Source organism: Manihot esculenta, chromosome 8 (genome assembly GCF_001659605.2).
Source record: "Manihot esculenta cultivar AM560-2 chromosome 8, M.esculenta_v8, whole genome shotgun sequence".
Lineage (NCBI taxonomy): Eukaryota > Viridiplantae > Streptophyta > Magnoliopsida > Malpighiales > Euphorbiaceae > Manihot > Manihot esculenta.
In genome coordinates this window covers 35,839,669-35,857,634 of record NC_035168.2, presented here as the reverse complement: position 1 = coordinate 35,857,634, position 17,966 = coordinate 35,839,669, and the positions used below count along the sequence as shown (strand labels likewise).

At 33.1% G+C, this 17,966-nt stretch overlaps 3 protein-coding genes across 4 annotated transcripts; 2 read left to right on the top strand and 1 right to left on the bottom strand.

Moving 5' to 3' along the window:
• The first annotated feature begins 3,687 nt into the window (after nucleotides 1–3,687).
• LOC110620309 (zinc finger protein GAI-ASSOCIATED FACTOR 1) lies at nucleotides 3,688–7,290 on the top strand. The gene is made up of 3 exons (XM_021763997.2): nucleotides 3,688–4,170; nucleotides 4,886–5,282; nucleotides 6,277–7,290. The coding sequence occupies exons 1-3, from the start codon at nucleotides 3,957–3,959 to the stop codon at nucleotides 7,187–7,189; spliced, it is 1,524 nt and encodes a 507-aa protein (XP_021619689.1). The 5' UTR covers nucleotides 3,688–3,956; the 3' UTR covers nucleotides 7,190–7,290.
• A 615-nt stretch (nucleotides 7,291–7,905) lies between these two features.
• LOC110620615 (psbP domain-containing protein 7, chloroplastic) lies at nucleotides 7,906–9,260 on the top strand. The gene is made up of 3 exons (XM_021764417.2): nucleotides 7,906–8,416; nucleotides 8,496–8,706; nucleotides 8,787–9,260. The coding sequence occupies exons 1-3, from the start codon at nucleotides 8,092–8,094 to the stop codon at nucleotides 9,097–9,099; spliced, it is 849 nt and encodes a 282-aa protein (XP_021620109.1). The 5' UTR covers nucleotides 7,906–8,091; the 3' UTR covers nucleotides 9,100–9,260.
• A 109-nt stretch (nucleotides 9,261–9,369) lies between these two features.
• LOC110620614 (lysine-specific demethylase JMJ25) lies at nucleotides 9,370–16,513 on the bottom strand. 2 transcript variants are annotated; one of them, XM_021764415.2, is made up of 14 exons: nucleotides 16,276–16,513; nucleotides 14,777–15,360; nucleotides 14,533–14,675; nucleotides 14,355–14,454; nucleotides 14,093–14,225; nucleotides 13,959–14,013; nucleotides 12,942–13,620; nucleotides 12,516–12,845; nucleotides 11,703–12,116; nucleotides 11,514–11,586; nucleotides 10,943–11,028; nucleotides 10,420–10,539; nucleotides 10,213–10,283; nucleotides 9,370–9,706 (listed from the first exon to the last, which is right to left on the bottom strand). In XM_021764415.2, the coding sequence occupies exons 2-14, from the start codon at nucleotides 15,305–15,307 to the stop codon at nucleotides 9,607–9,609; spliced, it is 2,835 nt and encodes a 944-aa protein (XP_021620107.1). In that variant the 5' UTR covers nucleotides 15,308–15,360; nucleotides 16,276–16,513; the 3' UTR covers nucleotides 9,370–9,606. The 2 variants fall into 2 exon arrangements, with proteins under 2 accessions (XP_021620107.1, XP_021620108.1); XM_021764416.1 differs by having other exon boundaries at nucleotides 14,361–14,454.
• Between the last annotated feature and the right edge of the window lie 1,453 nt (nucleotides 16,514–17,966).

The following is a 17,966-nucleotide window of genomic DNA, read 5'->3' as shown; positions in this document are numbered from 1 at the left end:
GGGTAATCTCGAAGATGATTTTAATCTTAAAAATGCCTTTTGAAAGTGCCAATCCTTAATCATTTCATCATGTGGTTTTACGGTTTATACATGAGATTAATGGAAAGAAAATTTCTCCCATAGATTTTCTTTACGAGAATTATTTACCGGTTAATCGATTAATTTTAAAAAATATATTAAAATAGCTTTTATGTATTAAAAAATTTACTGATTAATACATTAATTTTTAGATTTTAACGTATGCATGCATATATATAGATTGATTATTGAAGTTTCTGTCTCGTTGCTGTTCCCCTTGTCTTTTAGCTCATAAGTTTTCATAAATCGAATAAGTTAGTTTTCATTTTCATGGACTATTTGGTTGGTGGGCAGTGAGCACACACATCCATCAACCCACCTATTACTCAACCATAGATTTTCATTTTTCAAATTATTAATAATAATATATCAACAAGGCCGCCTTGTTGAGAACTTGCTATGTTAAGAACAACTTGCTATGTTAAAATAAAGATGAGATCATGGAAAACGACAGCAAAAAGCTGAGGTATATGTGTCGTTGCAAGAAATTAAATGCTTGTTGAAAAATAATTAGCAGTATTATATAGAAAAATTCAAAATTTAAACGGTAGCATAATAATTAATATGGGTCCAGTTAGCCATTTGATTCTGTCTCTTATTTTTGTCTGTCAACCCTAGCTAAACTATTCCTACAAAACAAAGCAAAAGGAGTTTGAAATTTTCAATATTGATAAATAATATTTACCATGCAAAAGTCCCATCACCATGCACATTATTACAATTCTTACGTACAACTTCTGCTTCTGTCTGTGAGTGTGAGACCCCATCTGCAATTTTCACCTCTGCCCCATCACAATTTCTGCCATTTTCAATATTCCGATTCAAACCGTGGCTCGGGTGAGGAGACACAGCGGCATGCCATAAACTAAAATGACTAATGTAGCCCTGTATTTTGCATGAATGTGGTATGTCCGTTGGCCAATACTTTTTGTAGTAGCGCACGTGAACAAGGAGAATTTTTGTATTATTGTTGGGTTCTTTCGAGAAGGATTCTGATTGATGCATGCTTGGCTCGCCCGTGACAGTCGAGGGTCTTCTCGTAATTAAAGATGTTCTCTCTCTTTCTCTCTCGGCGGGATTTCATTTTTGGTTATTTTGAGTGGATGATGGTGGCAATTTTGGAACTAAAATTACCTTTCTTAGATGTATGAATATCATCAACAATGAACATAATGGGATCGGCCCTTCTCAGCTAATTAAGAGATAAATGAGGATTTTTATTTAAAAAAGACATTATAACTTTCTCAAGAATTTAGATCATTAACTGTCAATGAAGAAATGATAACGCTATCAAGCTTTATTGACAGAAAACTATTTACCTATACTCGTAAATTTAAATTTCAATAAAAATAATTAAAAAATCACACTTGCTCGAAGGAGGAAAAATTATTGAGCATAACATTAAATTTAAATCAAATCTAACTCATTTCAAAAACTAATCGAAAGGAATGAGTATTTATGGTTCATATAAAGGGTATATTACCCTTTTCTCAAACTGATAGGATTCAATATGTTCGCTCACGGTCAAAACTATACTGGAGCGGGATATATTCATGCGGGTGAGAAATCTCTAATACCATATGAAAATGGAGACACGCACAATTTAGAAATGGAAGTTGTTGCCTTTCATTGATAGAAATGTCACAATATATACACCAAGTTCACTCCTATTTAGGAAAAACCTATAAATATAAAATTTTCTATACAGTATCAGCCCAAACTTTCTATGTGTACTGTACAAATTAAACTTTCTATACTGCATAAGACAAAAAAAATAAAAAAAAATATATTCATACATAAATCAGGTCTTAAATTACGTTGAAAGCAACAGATCGTAAAGATGTCAAACAGGTCTGTACATGTCGACAGATTGTCAAGACGCCAATAAATAAATAAATATTATAATAGGCTTCACATTTAATCACATTTTATTAAATATATATGCATGTAATTTTTTGAAAAAATTATTATTTAATCCTTAAAGTATAGCGTAATTAATGGATTCGTCTCTCTATTTTTAGAATCTAACACTTTTATCTTTAAGATTTAATTCTGTTAAAATTAGAGATCTCTCCATAAAAAATATCGTTAATGACAGGAAAATTGATTAAATTAGTCTTTCTAAAAACCAACACTTTAGTTTCTGAAATTTAATTTCTACAAATTTATAGGTTCCTCTCTCAAAGAATTGAAGAAAAAATATATTTTCGTCCCTAAGATATTACATAATTAACAGATTTGTCCATCTATTTTTTCAATTCAACATTTTAGTTCCTAAAATTTAATTTCGTCAAAATTCAAGAAAGAAAATCTCAAACTCAATCTCCATAAATAAATAAAAATTTCAATAAATTTAAGATTCAAATTCCGCAAAGATAATAAAAATTAAAATATATAAAATTTAAATTATTAAAAATAAAAAATTAAACCTAATAAAAATTATTTTTGTGATACTCCTCACTGTTAATAAGTGCTCGCCATTTGAAAAATTCATTAAAACGTCTCTAACATTTTAAAAAATTTTATTAATTAGTTTTTCCCTTAATTTTAATCATTAAATATTATAAAAAAATCTAAAATATTCTTAATGTAGAGACACTAATTAATAAACTTTTTAATAATTTGAGAGACCAACTAATAATTTTTTTTAAACTATACGGACTAAATAATAAAATATTTAGTGATAAAATTAGGGGCGAACAGTATTCGGTTCAAACCGATCGAACCGAATTAATTTGAAAATTTAGTTCGGTTTTTTATTTATTTCCGTTCGGTTCGATTTTTAATTTCAAACATTTCAGTTATTTCGGTTCGATTTGGTTTTAATCAGAAAAAATCGAAAAAATTGAACCGAATCGATTTAGTGATAATAATATGTTATTTTCAATAATATAGAGAAATTAAATCATATTAGCATTAAAATATTTTAATTAAATTTTAAAATATTAAAAATAAAGTGTAAAAAATAAAAAATTTATTAAAAATCAAAACCGATCAAACCGAACTGAATCAAACTGAATCATATCGGTTCGATTTAATTTCTGATCAAATTCGGTTCGGTTTGATTTTTATAAATACTAAAATTTTGATTTTTGATTTATTCAGTTCGGTTCGATTTTGAACCGAACCGACCGAATGTTCACTCCTAAATAAAATTAACAGTGAAATTAACTAGTAGATTTTTTAAAATATTAAAAATATTTTAATATATTTTTTAAAAATAAAATATTAAATAGCGAATTTTTCCATGAAGACTAAACAGTAATCTTTTTTGATAAAAATATTTTTAAAATTATATTTATTCTCTTATCTTAAATTTAAAAAATGAAAGAATTGAATTTTAAAAGTAAAGAATAAATTCGTTAATTATTATATATTATAGACTAAAAAGTAATTTTTTTTATTATTTTTAAGATGAGAAAATAGCAAGTATTTTTTATGGTGAAATCATCTCACAGCATAAAACTTAAATTTTTAATTGGTTTAATAAATAAATATTTTTGAAAGGGCAAATCATTAATATCAAAGAACAGCAAGGGCAAATGAAACAGTAGCATTTGCATAAACATATATTAATATGTTTTATTTATTTATTTTTCTTGTGACAGCAACAACTCTCTCTTCTCCACCAGAAATGAAGGAGAGTTTCCTGGTTTTTGTCCTCCTCTAGCACCAACAAATCCCCAAAACTAAACTCCCTTTTGTTTTTGTTTTTCTTTCTCTCATCATCAGTAAACAATCTCTCTCTCTTCAGAGCCCAACAAGAAGAAGCAGCAAGCAAAACTAAGAAAGAAACAAGAGAATTCGGTGTAAAAGAAAGACAAAAGGGTTTAAATTTGTAAATATATATACATCTCTTTCTATTGCTTCTTCTTTCAATGTCAAATATCACAGGTGAAGGTGGAACCTTCTCTTCTGGGAATACAACTGCTGCTGTTGGAGAAGCAGATGTTCAACAGCAGGAGCTGCTTATTAATCACTTGAACTCCATAGCTTCAACCACTGTTGCTACTTCTACTACTAATGGCTCCACTGCTCAGCAACATCAGCCTTCAACAGTTAAAAAGAAGAGAAACTTACCAGGAAATCCAGGTAATATATCAGTTAGATTTATAGTTTCTTGAAACTTTGATCTTGCTTTTCCATTTTTAATTTTGATTTTCTTTTACTTATTTTTTTGCCATTTTCTTTGAAAGTTACCTTTCAGAACAAATCTAATCAATTTCTCTGCATAATTAAAAGAACCCATTTCTTTACAAGCATATACTTAGTTTTCAATGATCTACATTTGCTAATCACAATCTGTTTCTTAGACTTAATTTGTTTTTTTCTCAACTTAACTAAGTGTAAAAGCTTCTTTTTTTTTTCTCAGTTCAATATTCAAGGGAAGCCATGAAAATCATGAGTTTGAGTTTGAAGTTTTGTTTTTAAATCATTATTTTTATAAGCTTGTAGGGCTAGAAAAACAGTGAATAATAGTTAGATAAGTGGATGGAGGAGGTTCAATTATTGGCCTGGATCTCAATAATTGCATTCAACTGTTGGCTTTTTTTCTTTGAGTACTTCCTTTTCTTTTGTTTTGTTTTTATCTGTTTCTGGCATGGGAAACATATATTCCTTCATGGGCAATCTGCAGCTTCCTCTCTCTCTCCTTCTCTCATGATCAATTCTATTGTCATTATTTGTAATAATCATGTGCTTACTCAAGAACATTATTTGTAAAATACTAAATACTACCTTAAAAATTATTGCTGAACCGAGCCGATATCATCGATTAGTGATTAATTTTCGTGTGAAAATTATGCAGATCCTAGTGCAGAAGTTATAGCTTTATCACCAAAAACCCTCTTGGCAACAAACAGATTTATCTGTGAAATCTGCAACAAAGGTTTCCAAAGAGATCAAAATCTCCAATTGCATCGGCGAGGACATAACCTACCATGGAAACTTAGGCAAAGAACAAGCACAGAAATCAGAAAAAGGGTTTATATTTGCCCAGAACTTTCATGTGTTCATCACAATCCAGCTCGTGCATTAGGTGATCTCACAGGAATCAAGAAGCATTTCTGTAGAAAACATGGAGAAAAGAAATGGAAATGTGATAAATGCTCTAAGAAATATGCAGTTCAATCTGATTGGAAAGCTCATAACAAGACCTGTGGTACCAAGGAGTACAAATGTGACTGTGGCACCATCTTCTCCAGGTTTCTTTATATTACTCTCTTAACTTCATTTTATTTTTCTCATAAAATTTTATATTAAAAATTCACTAATTAAAATTTTATATTAAAAATTCACTAATTAATCCATTCGAGCATTTTAGAATTTTTTACAATATTTAATGATAGTTTCATAAAATTATCGAAAGATTAATTGGTAAAGTTTTTAAAATGTTAAAAAAAATTTAATATAATTTTTAAAATTAAGAGATTAATTAGTGAGTATTCTGTACGGAAACTAAATAATAATTTTTTTAATTAATGGAAAAAGAAATTAAAATCAATTTTTTTATTAACACAAGAAAATATAATACTGCCCTTGTGATATAAATCAAAGTTGATATAGTAAATATAAAAAAAAAATAGAAAAAGCCTAGAAATTTAATTAATAAGATATATGAGACCAAACTTACGTAACATCTACTTATTTAAATATCTGAACAGCAGAATTAGTTAGAGATCTTGATTAATTAATTAGAATTTGTACTAGTTAATAACTATTTGTTCATGACCAAGGATTAGAACAGTGTTTAGACTAATCTGCAATTAAGATTCTTTTACTTGAATTCTTGCTCAGATTATTTGTTTATTATGAAGTGTTTATCATCATATCATAATCAAATAAATATCAACGTCTCTGTGGTCCATGAATCGGACTGGATACTGGATTTATACATGGAAAATTACTGTTTAATCCCTATAATATTTACTAATTAGTTTATTTATTTTAAAAAATATATTAAAAATATTTTTAAATATTTAAAAAGTCTATTAATTAATTTTTTTTATTAATTTTAATCTTTAAACATTTTAGAAAAATCTAAAATATTCTTAATACGAAATATTAATAAATTTTTTCATACTATATGTTCCTGCTAAAACTAACGGAATAATAAATTTCTATTATATATATATATATATGGAGAGAGAGAGAGGGGCTTGACTTGTTGATTAGAGTATAAATGGACTGATCATGCAGGAGGGATAGCTTCATCACTCACAGGGCTTTTTGTGATGCCCTAACAGAAGAAAACAACAAAGCAAATCAAGGGTTAGTGCCCAAAACAGAAACAAACTTGCAAAGCCAAGTCCCCAACCTTATATCCATTCCTATTAACAACAATCAAGACCAGCCTATGATAATGTCCAACCTTAGCAATCTAGACACCAGAATCCCACTGTCTCTACCCCATGAGCTCATGCCAATCCCAACAAAACCCTCAGGAGCCATGTTTTCAAGTGGCACAACAAGCCTTTTTGGTGGTGGAAGAAGCTTGTCTAATTGTTCCTCATCCTTTCAGTTGAGTGCAAATTCTTCAACAGTCTTTGAAGGAAATGCGCATATTTCTGCTGGCTCAGTTTCAATGTCTGCTACTGCATTGCTTCAAAAAGCAGCTCAAATGGGTGCAACTGCAAGTCCCACGACTCACAAGAGCTTTGTTGCTGGCATGGCATCCTCAACATTTGGTCCAATGCAGAACTCAAATGACCAGTCTCAAGTGACAGCAGGAGGCAATGGAGGATTCATCAACCAGTTTTTCAATGCAAATGGTGGGATTGAGAATCCAGCTGCAAACGATGTGGGTTTGATAAATGGGGTGTTAGATCAAACCAGTGGATTATTCAAAAATATTGAGCAGAAAACCAGCAACGATAAGAGCTTTTTTCATGGTGTAAATTCCAGTCCTGGTTTAATTTCGAGTGGATTAACGAGGTTTAGCGGGGACGTGATGACTGTTGATTTCTTAGGAGTAGGAGGATCAAGACAAAGGAATCTCCATGAGCACCACAAACAGGAAATGGAGTTTAGAGGAATTGTTCATCCGAGAATTCATCAAGGTCTGGGTCAATTTGAGCAAACAGCTTTGGAGAAACCCATGTGGGATGTCTGAAAAAGAAAAGAATAACTCATAATTTCTAGCTAGTCCTTGTATGAGTTTCTCTCGTTACCTCTTTTCAAAAAGAAGATTTTTGCTTCTTTTTTCTGTTTCTACATATATTGATGTCATCCATAATCTTGCTAAAGAGCAAGATGAAGAGGATTTTGAAGCAAAATTAGCAATCTAGTTTGAGAAGAAATAGTAGACAGAGAATCTATTTTCTTACTCTGAATTTGAAATATGTTAGGGACCTATCAATATAATTAACATAAGCTGATGAAGACATAGAGAAATATTATTATTTATTAACTGGATTAGGAAAACTGTGAATGGACATGGCTGAATTCTATTCTATGCAAATGAAGTAAGCTTCCACAACTACTTCAAATTTTAAAAAATGAAGTGCCCGTCTGGCCAATCTTACTTGAGGGAAGTATGAAGCGGTTCTATCATATAGGATTGATAATTACAATAAATTAATAAGTGGTTTTTACTGTATAATTTTTTATATTGGAGACTATTTTCCTTCTTTCATGTTGGTGGTTAGCAGATACGTTCCCAAGATGATTAAACAGTAACAATATTTCAGCCCAACCAGCCTGGATTTATAGGAAGGCCCAGATTGGTTTTAGGCTTTTAGCCATGTCGAATTCCAGCCCACAAAAGGGTCATTGGATTTATGGGTATTGCCTGATAGTGGGGCCACGACTCACAAGTTTAGTTTTGTGGCTCTAAGCATTTCTCTCTAGACAAAAATTCGAGGACCACCGAAATTAGATAGAATTGCCGTTCAAACTGACGATGCACGATTCCCGTAGCTGCTGTGTTTACCACTTCGGCCAGGTTCAGAAGTAGTCACCAAAATAATCTTAGGCTAGGAAATTAAGCTGCCAAAACGAGAGAAAGCAGAGGCTATGGCATTGCAATACTACTTTCATGCATGCAAAAATGCCTCGCTCCACGGGATTTACATGACGCAATCATCCGGTGAGAGGAAAGAAAATATCCAAGAGGCAGCAAGGCCTCCGGCAGAGCAATTTGCACCGTTGGCATCAACATTCCGCCGCCGATTACTAGTGGGTACTGGCTCAGCTTCTCTAGTAGCGGTTGGTGCAAATTTTGGTGGAATTACGAGTTCTCTTCTCGGGTTATCACCAGAAAGTGGTCGGTATCTTAAGCTGGATGTGCTTTATCCAATTGAAGGCTATAGCCGTTGTATTCAGACAAATGAAGGATTTGGTCAGTAAGTCGGTTGCATGAATTTGTTTCAAGCTCTATTTGGTTGCAAAGAAAGCTGAAGCCTTTTCATTCTGTGTAGAATTCATATATCCAGCAAATTGGGTCGGGGACCAGACGCTGCTGTATAGAGCAGCTGAGAAGAAAGAATTTGAGAGATCACTTGATCCACCTCCACTAAACAATATGCGGCGCAAGAACGTAAATGAACCAGTTGTTGCTTTTGGTCCGCCGGGTTCAAGTGGGGAGCTCAACGTTAGTGTCATCGTCTCACCAGTTCCTCTTGATTTCTCGTGAGTATTCTTCAACTTTACAAGTGAGCCACCCGAGTAAATGCGATGCAAAACCCACGTCCTGTTACATTTCGTTGCAGGATTGAAGCATTTGGAGGACCAGAGAAAGTGGGAGAAGCTGTGGTGAAGACAATCACATCATCGTCCCGGCAACCGGACGTGAAAGGAACTTTGATAGGGTCAAGTTTAAGAAAGGATTCTGCGAGGAATATTAATTACTACGAGCTGGAATTTAGAGTGGAAAGCCCCTCGTTTCAGAGGCATAATGTAGCAGTGTGCTGTGCTCGAAGTGGCAGGTTATATACCTTAAATGCTCAGGCACCGGAATCTGCATGGCCAGATGTTGCCGCAGATTTCCACAGAATTGCTGGGTCATTTAGTCTCTTATCTTGATAAAAAAACTAGGAAATATTCACAGAGGGATTCTGCAGAAGCTGTATTGTTTTTCAACAATCTGATGTTTCTAGGCAGCTAGTTCTAACGGTCATGTTTCACACCATACAGCAAGATATCATTCTATATATGCAGATCTTGAACTGTTGCTGCAACAAGAAGTTGCATTTTAGTAGTTCACCAGAAAAATTCTTTCTTAAATACGGCCAGATTAATAGGGAATCCCTACAGAGGATTTAATCTTGTATTCATCGAAATCAGAAAAAAAGATGACCTCAAACTATTCTCTCACTTGTATCTTAAAACAAGTTACAAGTGTCGCAATGTCCGAAAAACAAGGAACTAATCTCGAAAATCATACAGCTGGAAATGGAGAAGACACTAAGCCACTAACATTACAAGATATTACATATAAATACATTTATACATTCAAATTCCAGCAAGCATCATAGCAGATGCTTCAAAACCTCATGTTCCTATATCTAAATTACAAATACTGTACAATAATCAAGCACAACTTATCTCTCTTTGCTTAGAAACCTTCTCCAAGTTTTCAGAAACAGCTGCCGTTAGATTTGGATCCTCAAACCCAATCTCTGCACCAAGTCTGCCACATAAACAGATAGCTTTTAGCATTTCTACAAAAGGTGCACTGGACAGACAAAAGCAACAAGAAGATACAACAAGAACCTTAACAATTCTGGCAAATGCATGAGGTAAGAACATTGACCAAATTTAAACAAATGCATTTGTATAATTTCCCACCTATTTTTCTAATCCAATGCCATAGGCCCACAACCACCAGGCCTTAAGGTCAATGATATGCATTATTGCATGCTCTTTCGCTTTATTCAGAATGATTCATTTTACAAGAACAAAGTTCAAATGAAGTCTTATAAATCGTGCATGAATTCAGTTCTTTTTAAAAAACTTTTTTAAGTTAAAAAGAATTGAATTCTTTCATTCCAAACATGAGAATTGATAAAATAGAAATTAATTGAATTGAATTCTTGCAAATATTAGATTCCAACCAAGGGATTGCAAAAAGGAATAAGAATATAAAAATCCAAAATACTAATACAACATTAGACAAATTTTGCCCTGATCACTTACTTGGGATCAAGTACAAATTTCTGGACTTCCTTAATGGCTGAACTAGCAGCATAGAGTGATATCTTTCCTACCTGTATCAAGACCCAAATGAAATTTAAGAAAATCCATTAACAGGATAGTAGGCGGTCAGAAGAAACGGCAGATAAACGAATAAAAATAATTTCAAGAAGTAATCAATACTTTAAATGAAATTTTCCTTTGTCTGACCTCCAAAACCTGAAGTTTCGCTTCATGATCATTAGGAAGACAGCGTATTTCCTCAGCCAATTTAGCAGCCTCTCCCACACTTTCAGGTGATAAGAAATCAAGACCTAACTGAACATTGGACTGCAAATACATGCAAGGAAACAAAACTATAAGCATAATGCTGGAGTTTTACTGGAATTCAGAATTAAGACAACCAAAGACTTAAGATTCTTTAGCACAGTAATGCAGAAAAACTGTTCTATCCCATAGCAAGCAAGGAATGTCTCCCCGCATGGAGAGAAAACATATGTCAATTTCCAGTTCCACACTAGATAAGTGATCTTAAAACAGACAACACACGGACCATTCAATTAATGGATACCATTTGATATCCAACCATTTGAAAATGAAACATCAGATTTGCAGTTAATTTGTCTTTGTCCAAAACTCAAGATGTTTAACATTACCTGAAATTGAGGAAACAATGAAGACAGAAATATAAATACATCCAACTGTCAAAGGCAATTAGTCATAATGCACTCACCTGAAGATTCCTCGCTTGGAAAGGGCATCCAGCAGGGACAAAGACAGCTTGCCCCAAATGCTGCTCAAATGACCATGGCTCAATTCCTGATAGAAACGGAATAATGATAATAATTATAATAATATATAATGGATATATGGTTCAGCAAATGTCAACAAAAAATATATATATATATATTATATAATGCATTCAACTCCGTGAATATAAAGAAACAGATAAGTGAGACACCAATATTACATACTTTATACTATTAAAGTTTAGTCCTCACAGCAGCACTGCAAGTCTATATGATATGCAAAATGGGTGAAGAAAAAATATAAAGAGGTCATCCAACAAGACAGCATTTTGACAAAATTCGTGTTGAAAAATACCAATAGTCATGCACTTACCCATCTAAAGCAAATTTTGTCAAAATTTGGAAATCATATTAGGTGATAGGCTTTTCCAGTCATTGAAGCAATAAGAAGCTCAAATTAGTGATATGCTACTCTAGTAATAAGATCACATAATTGAGGTTCCCAAATTCAGTGAAACTAATTTTTTTAAAAGAAAGAGTTGCTAATGTTCTCACCGAATTCTTCTTTTAATTTTCTCATATGATTCCCATTCAGGAAAACCGTTCCATCATAAAGAGAATGTTTCACCTGGCATCCACACAATAAGATCAGTAGCATGCTTTCCACAGAAGCAGACTGAGTTACATTAAAAACAAAGAAAACTTGAAAGATCATGCAGATAAACTTATAAGTTGACTTCCTACAGTGTCAGACTTTCCAAAATCCTTGAAGTGTTTTTGCAAATAATCAACTAATATTGAAGCATCCTTCCGACGAAAGACATCCCAGTGAACTCCTGGACGAGTGTCTGCAGAGATATCTCCACTATCTTTCCTTAATTTTTGATCCTTTATTCTCTCAACGTATTCAATTCTGTTAGTTTCAACCCCTTGATTGTCAATTTTCTCAACCTCTCCAATCATTGCAGTAGTTTCAACCCCTTGATCCTCCATTCTTTCATCCTTGTCTGCAGCTGTATTTGTTTCACTCTGTAAATCCTGCCTCCCAACTGATAAATCGGATGATGTTCCCTCACCCAAGTTTGTTTCTTGGTCAAGTGACTCACTTCCCTCAAAATCCTTTAGCTTCACTTTAAGTGTATGCACCAATAGATATACCTGCACAGGGCTTACAAAATATCAAGCCACATTCTTTTATTCTTTTCTTTTAGATCAAAAAAGCAAGGGAAACATATGGAAGCAAAAAAAATTCTCCTTGTTAGGCTTTGTAAGTAAGCATACATAAGACAACCAAGGGTGCTTCTATGCAGGAACCAAAGGAAGTTCTCAATATTTTTTGGTAATTACCATCTGAATTATATATAAAGCCAACAGAAATCACCTCCAAAGCTATAGTGCATGCATCTTTATTTCAGACATACTATCAAAATTAAAGCTTCCATGCTTTAAAATTTATCAAATACTAAATCTCATTATAGGAGTTAGATTTCATCCTCTAATACATTAGAATTTCTAGATGAACAAAGTACCCAATTTGGAGATGGAACATGTACTCACCATGTCACGCATCTTGATATGGAGATTGGTCACTGAATCACCTTTACCAAGTTCCTGATAGGTCCCATAAGATATATAAATCTTGGGCCCAGCATCATTCTGCAAGGAGTAATGAGGCAACTTTGCAGCAACATTTAGAAGACCCAACTTTGAATGGATGTACTCAAGTAGAGGCAATTTACTAATAAATTCAGGCCTCTGGTATAATAAGAACTCTTCAGAAGCACTAGGAGAAGGCCAGTCCTTCAACTTCAACATCTGTAGAGAACCATCTTCCCGAACTAATCCCTCTGAGTATCCCTTCATAAACTGACTAAGTTCAATATCAACCTGCTCATCACATCAACCCATTGGGTAAGACAACACAGTTAATTAATTGACATTTAAACAGATAACCATGAACCAACATATACAGCACAAACCTACCTCAGACCAGTTTAAGCAATCTATGGCCTTCACTACTCTGTTTTCATCTTTCATTTTCTCGACTGATGTTTCTCGAATCCCTCTCCATATGTCCATTGGATCCCAGCTTGAGATGGATGAGCTATCAAATACTTGCTTCACAATAACAGGCTCACCCTTAACCCAATGTTTCCTGAAATTGTTTATCCCTTTAGCCCTTATGTCTTCACATGATGGACAATATAAGAAATTATCATCACTTTCCTCCCTGTGAGAATACTGAGAGAGTGTGGAATCATTTAACCCAGCTATTGGCTGATCACCAACCTCGCAGATCTTACAACCACTAACCATTTCCTCCACATTTTTCACCAGTTTTGCTACCCAATTCATCTTAAAAATGCGATTTAAATTCAACGAAGAATAATTACAGCCACCATACTCCTTTGGCGGGCATGAAATGCTGCCATCACGGTTTGCCTTCCAATCAGGGTACTTGGCAGAAAAACCGAGTCTTGGCCTTGGTTCTTTCACTTCCTTTGACACAGTCTCTTTGTCCCGATTCCTCCCACCCATCTGGTCTTCTACTAGATGATGTCTTGATGCTTCACGAAGATCTTGACAGCAATGAAGGCATAGATCATATGAGCAATTTGCACAATGCCGGTGATAATCAATGATAGGTATCCTGCATATATTGCTGAAACAAAGCATATCACAATGAACTGTAGTTCTTGGAAAGAAGAAGCACACATAATACTTAAAATGCATCCAATAAACGCCACAAAGATGTCACAGATAAAATCAACTTCATGAACTATCATACAAAAATTTCCAGATGAAAATTATTCATGAAATCCATATTCAAACAATAAATTGTTTACAAGAAAGAGAGACCAACCTCCTAAACTAGTGTATGGAAGAAATAAACACACAACATTAATATATATATATATATATATGTATGTATTTATATGTCTACATATATATACAGGAGCAAAACAATAATGAAGCAGCTTGCAAGTGTTTATAAAATACCAGCACATCTGCTCATCTGCATTCAACTTCGCACGGACAAGATCTATATCAGTTCCTGAAACAAAAATAAGGTAAACATCACATGTAGAAGAACTTAAATTCCAGATGTCACAGAAATATCAGGATCATCTTACCACGAAATTTTTTCTCCAGTTCTACTTCAGAGCATTGTTCATGATGGATCTGCTTAACTACAGGAAGCACTGAAGATAATAGACAGTAGAGATATTGCAACTTGTCTATGACAGGTATCTCTCGTATTCTTACCTGCAACTCACAGGGAAAAAACATATATATTTATATTGATCTAAAAAAGAAAACATCTTCAAAAATTAATTACCTATGTAAAATTAAAAATAAAATAAAAATAAAATCCTAACCCACTGTAAGGAGTACCTTTACCATATTATCCCCTCGTAAGCACACCTTGCAATTACAGATGCCACGACATGCAGGGCAAACCTTCTCAATTTCTTCCAATGAAATTTCTGAGTACCTAGAAGTAATATATGTATATTCATTATGCCTGTGATTTGGAATATAAGCATGTTGGTCCAAGAAAGATTAATCTCACCATGCAGAAATACAGTTATTGCAAAAGCCTCTTCTATCACATTTGCGACACCAAATAACTCTGTTTTTATCATTTCTTCGACATTGATGGCAAGTCTGCCCACCAGCATCTTCAGAGGAATCTGTGCTTCCATCAGAGTATTCCTGAAGACAACTTGTTCATCTCAGTATCCACAGGCCATCATACTAACTGAATATGATATAAGAAAAACATGAAAATAAACTCCCATAGAAATTTTACTAACCGTCATAGCACTAGCATCAAAGCTCCTCTGTGACCTACTCCTGGATGAGTCCATTGTAGAAAGGGGTGGTGTTTTATATGACTTCCAATTCTCTTCAGGCTCTACATCTTTTTGAAAATCGTCATTCAGCTTTAGAGAATTTCGCACAGGAAGACTTCTTATAGGTGTTTCTGGTGAATACTGGACCTGATTTTTTGATACCTTTTCTTTGTTCTTCTTTTTGGAGGCTGAAAGAGGATAGTCATCCACCTTCATGTTCACAAGTGGAGTATCGAAATCATCATTCTTACTCTCCAAGTATATATCAGTTTCACCCAATGATTTCCTTTTAGCTTTCTTTAGACTAGCTCTTAAAGCAGAATTAGCCGCTCTCCTCTTTGCCTGGATGTAGTGCTTCTCGCACACTGTTTTATCCGGCATAGACATGGCAGTGCATCTCCATTGTTTCCCATCTGACCTCTTGCAACGCAAATCATCTGGAATCCCAACATTGTCCTCACCATTCGCCGAGACTGATCGTGGGTTATCCATCACAGTCACGTTGTATAAAGTTCAGAAGAAATTTTTTACGCTCAAAACACAGTCTGAAACCCACATTCAATTAATTATCAGTTGACATAGTGAATATCACTACAAGTCTATAACTAAAAGAAAAGAAACAATATTTGGATCATATAACAAATGTCCAAGCATGCACAAGAATAAAGGAACACCCAAAATAAGGCCATCAAGCAAGATGCCATGAGATTGATCAACTAGAAAATGTTATTACAGAATCACAAGATTCAAAGCACAGTGACTTGATTTTTCGTGTTGATTTTGTTGATCATTCAATGACTCACCACGCCGTATGCACTTCAAACATTGGGACAACAGAAAAGCACAAACAAATAAAACTACAAATCAATCAGATTTTCTCAGAACTCCTACGGAGCTGAACTAGTCAATGATAATTCAAATTCCCAGTTGTCCACAAAGAGCAAGAAGCATAGAGAAACCCATAATTGCATCATATGATCTTTATATACCTAGCAGCATAACATGCATTCACTGATCAACCTATATATGCATGTACAAGTGCATTCACGTATGTGGCGAGACTACAACATCAATACTGAAAGACAACAATTCATCAGGAAAAAAAAATGCAAGGAAGTAAACCACCATGCGATTAATTTATAACCCGGGGAAAAATAAAAGAAAAATAAAATAATTTAAAGCCAAAATGTAAAGAACGGAGAACCCACAAGAAGAAGAATATAGCACACTCTAACTAAGATCACAACCATAATTAAGCACAAAGAAACACAATTTGATTAAGTAAGTATGCGAGAACTTCAGACGACAAATTAGAGAAATAATTCAATAATTAGACAATATCTGGAAGGATGAAAAGCAAAATAGGCTCATATTGCGAGCAGAAACAAATTGAAAACACCGAAATTAGCTCAAAATATCAAACAGCTATATACGCATTGAGGGAGAAGGGGATTGAGTACCTGAGTCTAGGGTTTCACAGAACGAATTGAAAGAGTAAGTTGGAAGAGATAGATAAAAGTAGAAGCGTAGGAAACATGGTATCGTTCGACAATAGCTTAGGATTTAGGAATTTGCAGATTTTAATGGACGGAACGGCGTCCCTTTGTCTCTTTATGACTTCCGTTCCTACTCCAAACTGCTGGCTTCTGTTTCTCTCTCTCTTTTAATTTCCTGTTCCAAGGTTCAGACAACTGTATTTCTCAGAAACCCAGGCCCGTAGAGCTTAACTCTACCTTTAGCATAATAACTTTTTAATTATTTTTAAATATTCACATTAATTTTAAAAATAAATTTACAGTTAAATAAATTCCTTAATTTTTAAAATAAAATCAATTAATTTTGGTACTCTTAAATCATTATTTAAATTTAATTAAGTATAAATCGTTGTTATTATTATAATTTTAAGTATCAATTGATTTAATTAAGTGTAGTAAATTACAAGTATTCATATAATTAATTTAACTATAAATAATAAGTAATTATAAAAAAATACAAAGCTATTTAAAATTGAACTTTAGTTTTAATTTATTTAAGTCTAAGTCATTATTTAATGTCAAGTATTTAGTAATTTGATTTTTTAAAAAGTTTTATTTTAGTTAGATTGTACTTCATTATTAAACTGATTTCATTTACTGTCCATAACTTTAAATATTTTTCCAATATCATTACTCATTTTTTTCCTTCGATTTGAAATTTCATCAATTAATTATTATTATTATTATTATTATTATTAAACTTTTAAGTTCTAATGGTATATAATAGCTAATATGAAACTATTAAATAATTTGGATTAATCATTTTAAGTGAAGTGGAAAGTGGATCTAAAAGTTATTTGAATTAGTTTAAACCGAATTGTTTCAATTAGTATTAGAGTCATTTTGGATGAGATAAATTCTGCAGAGTTAATGAACTTGCGAGAAAATGGCTATCTGTGTGAGACGAGATACTAGCGAACCATAATATCCAAGGATTCGATCTTATTTAACAATTGTATTCGATTCAGTTGTGATAAGAATATCGCAAATTTAGCAGACCGAATATAAACGATCAACTGCTTACTTGGATGTGGAAAACGTCGTATTAGTGAACTATTTGCGACGAAGACGTCGTAAATTTAGCGAAACCGAGTATAAACGGTCATTTACTTGCTTGGATGCAGGAAACATCCTACGTCGACGGATTACGGCAATTTCAAATTATATATAATAGTTAGCACGAAACTACTAAATAATTTAAGTGAATCATTTTGAATCAGGTGAAAAGTAAATCAAAAAATTATTTGGACTAGTTTGAATCGAGCTGTTTCAACGACAACCCCAAAACAAAATCCAACTTTTCTCTTGAATCCATAATCCTTCAATGTCATAGTCAAAATCTTACTACACATAATACATCCAAATACTTCTTACTATTAGAGGTGGTAGCAAATATACTATAACTCAATTCTCATTCTCTAATTGAAATGGCACCCGATTATATTAATTTATAAAAGTCCGTTCCAATTTAAATACATATTAAATCTTAAAAAAAAGATTTTAAAGTATAAAATCTCAAGAAAAAAGATCTAAAGATAGAATGTCTAAAAAAGAAAGACCCCAAAAATAAATATTTTGAAAAAAAAGACAATAATAGAGAATGTATCAAAAAAGAT

Excerpts from the sequence above, each read along its gene's own strand:
- LOC110620615 (XM_021764417.2), top strand. The coding sequence starts at position 8,092 with ATGGCATTGCAATACTACTTTCATGCATGCAAAAATGCCTCGCTCCAC. Across the intron at positions 8,417-8,495 it reads TCAGACAAATGAAGGATTTG|AATTCATATATCCAGCAAAT; the intron begins GTCAGTAAGTCG and ends CATTCTGTGTAG. Across the intron at positions 8,707-8,786 it reads CCAGTTCCTCTTGATTTCTC|GATTGAAGCATTTGGAGGAC; the intron begins GTGAGTATTCTT and ends ATTTCGTTGCAG.
- LOC110620614 (XM_021764415.2), bottom strand. The coding sequence starts at position 15,307 with ATGGATAACCCACGATCAGTCTCGGCGAATGGTGAGGACAATGTTGGG. Across the intron at positions 14,226-14,354 it reads GAGGGGATAATATGGTAAAG|GTAAGAATACGAGAGATACC; the intron begins GTACTCCTTACA and ends TGTGAGTTGCAG. Across the intron at positions 12,846-12,941 it reads ATTGCTTAAACTGGTCTGAG|GTTGATATTGAACTTAGTCA; the intron begins GTAGGTTTGTGC and ends TGTGATGAGCAG.
- LOC110620309 (XM_021763997.2), top strand. The coding sequence starts at position 3,957 with ATGTCAAATATCACAGGTGAAGGTGGAACCTTCTCTTCTGGGAATACA. Across the intron at positions 4,171-4,885 it reads AAACTTACCAGGAAATCCAG|ATCCTAGTGCAGAAGTTATA; the intron begins GTAATATATCAG and ends AAAATTATGCAG. Across the intron at positions 5,283-6,276 it reads TGTGGCACCATCTTCTCCAG|GAGGGATAGCTTCATCACTC; the intron begins GTTTCTTTATAT and ends CTGATCATGCAG.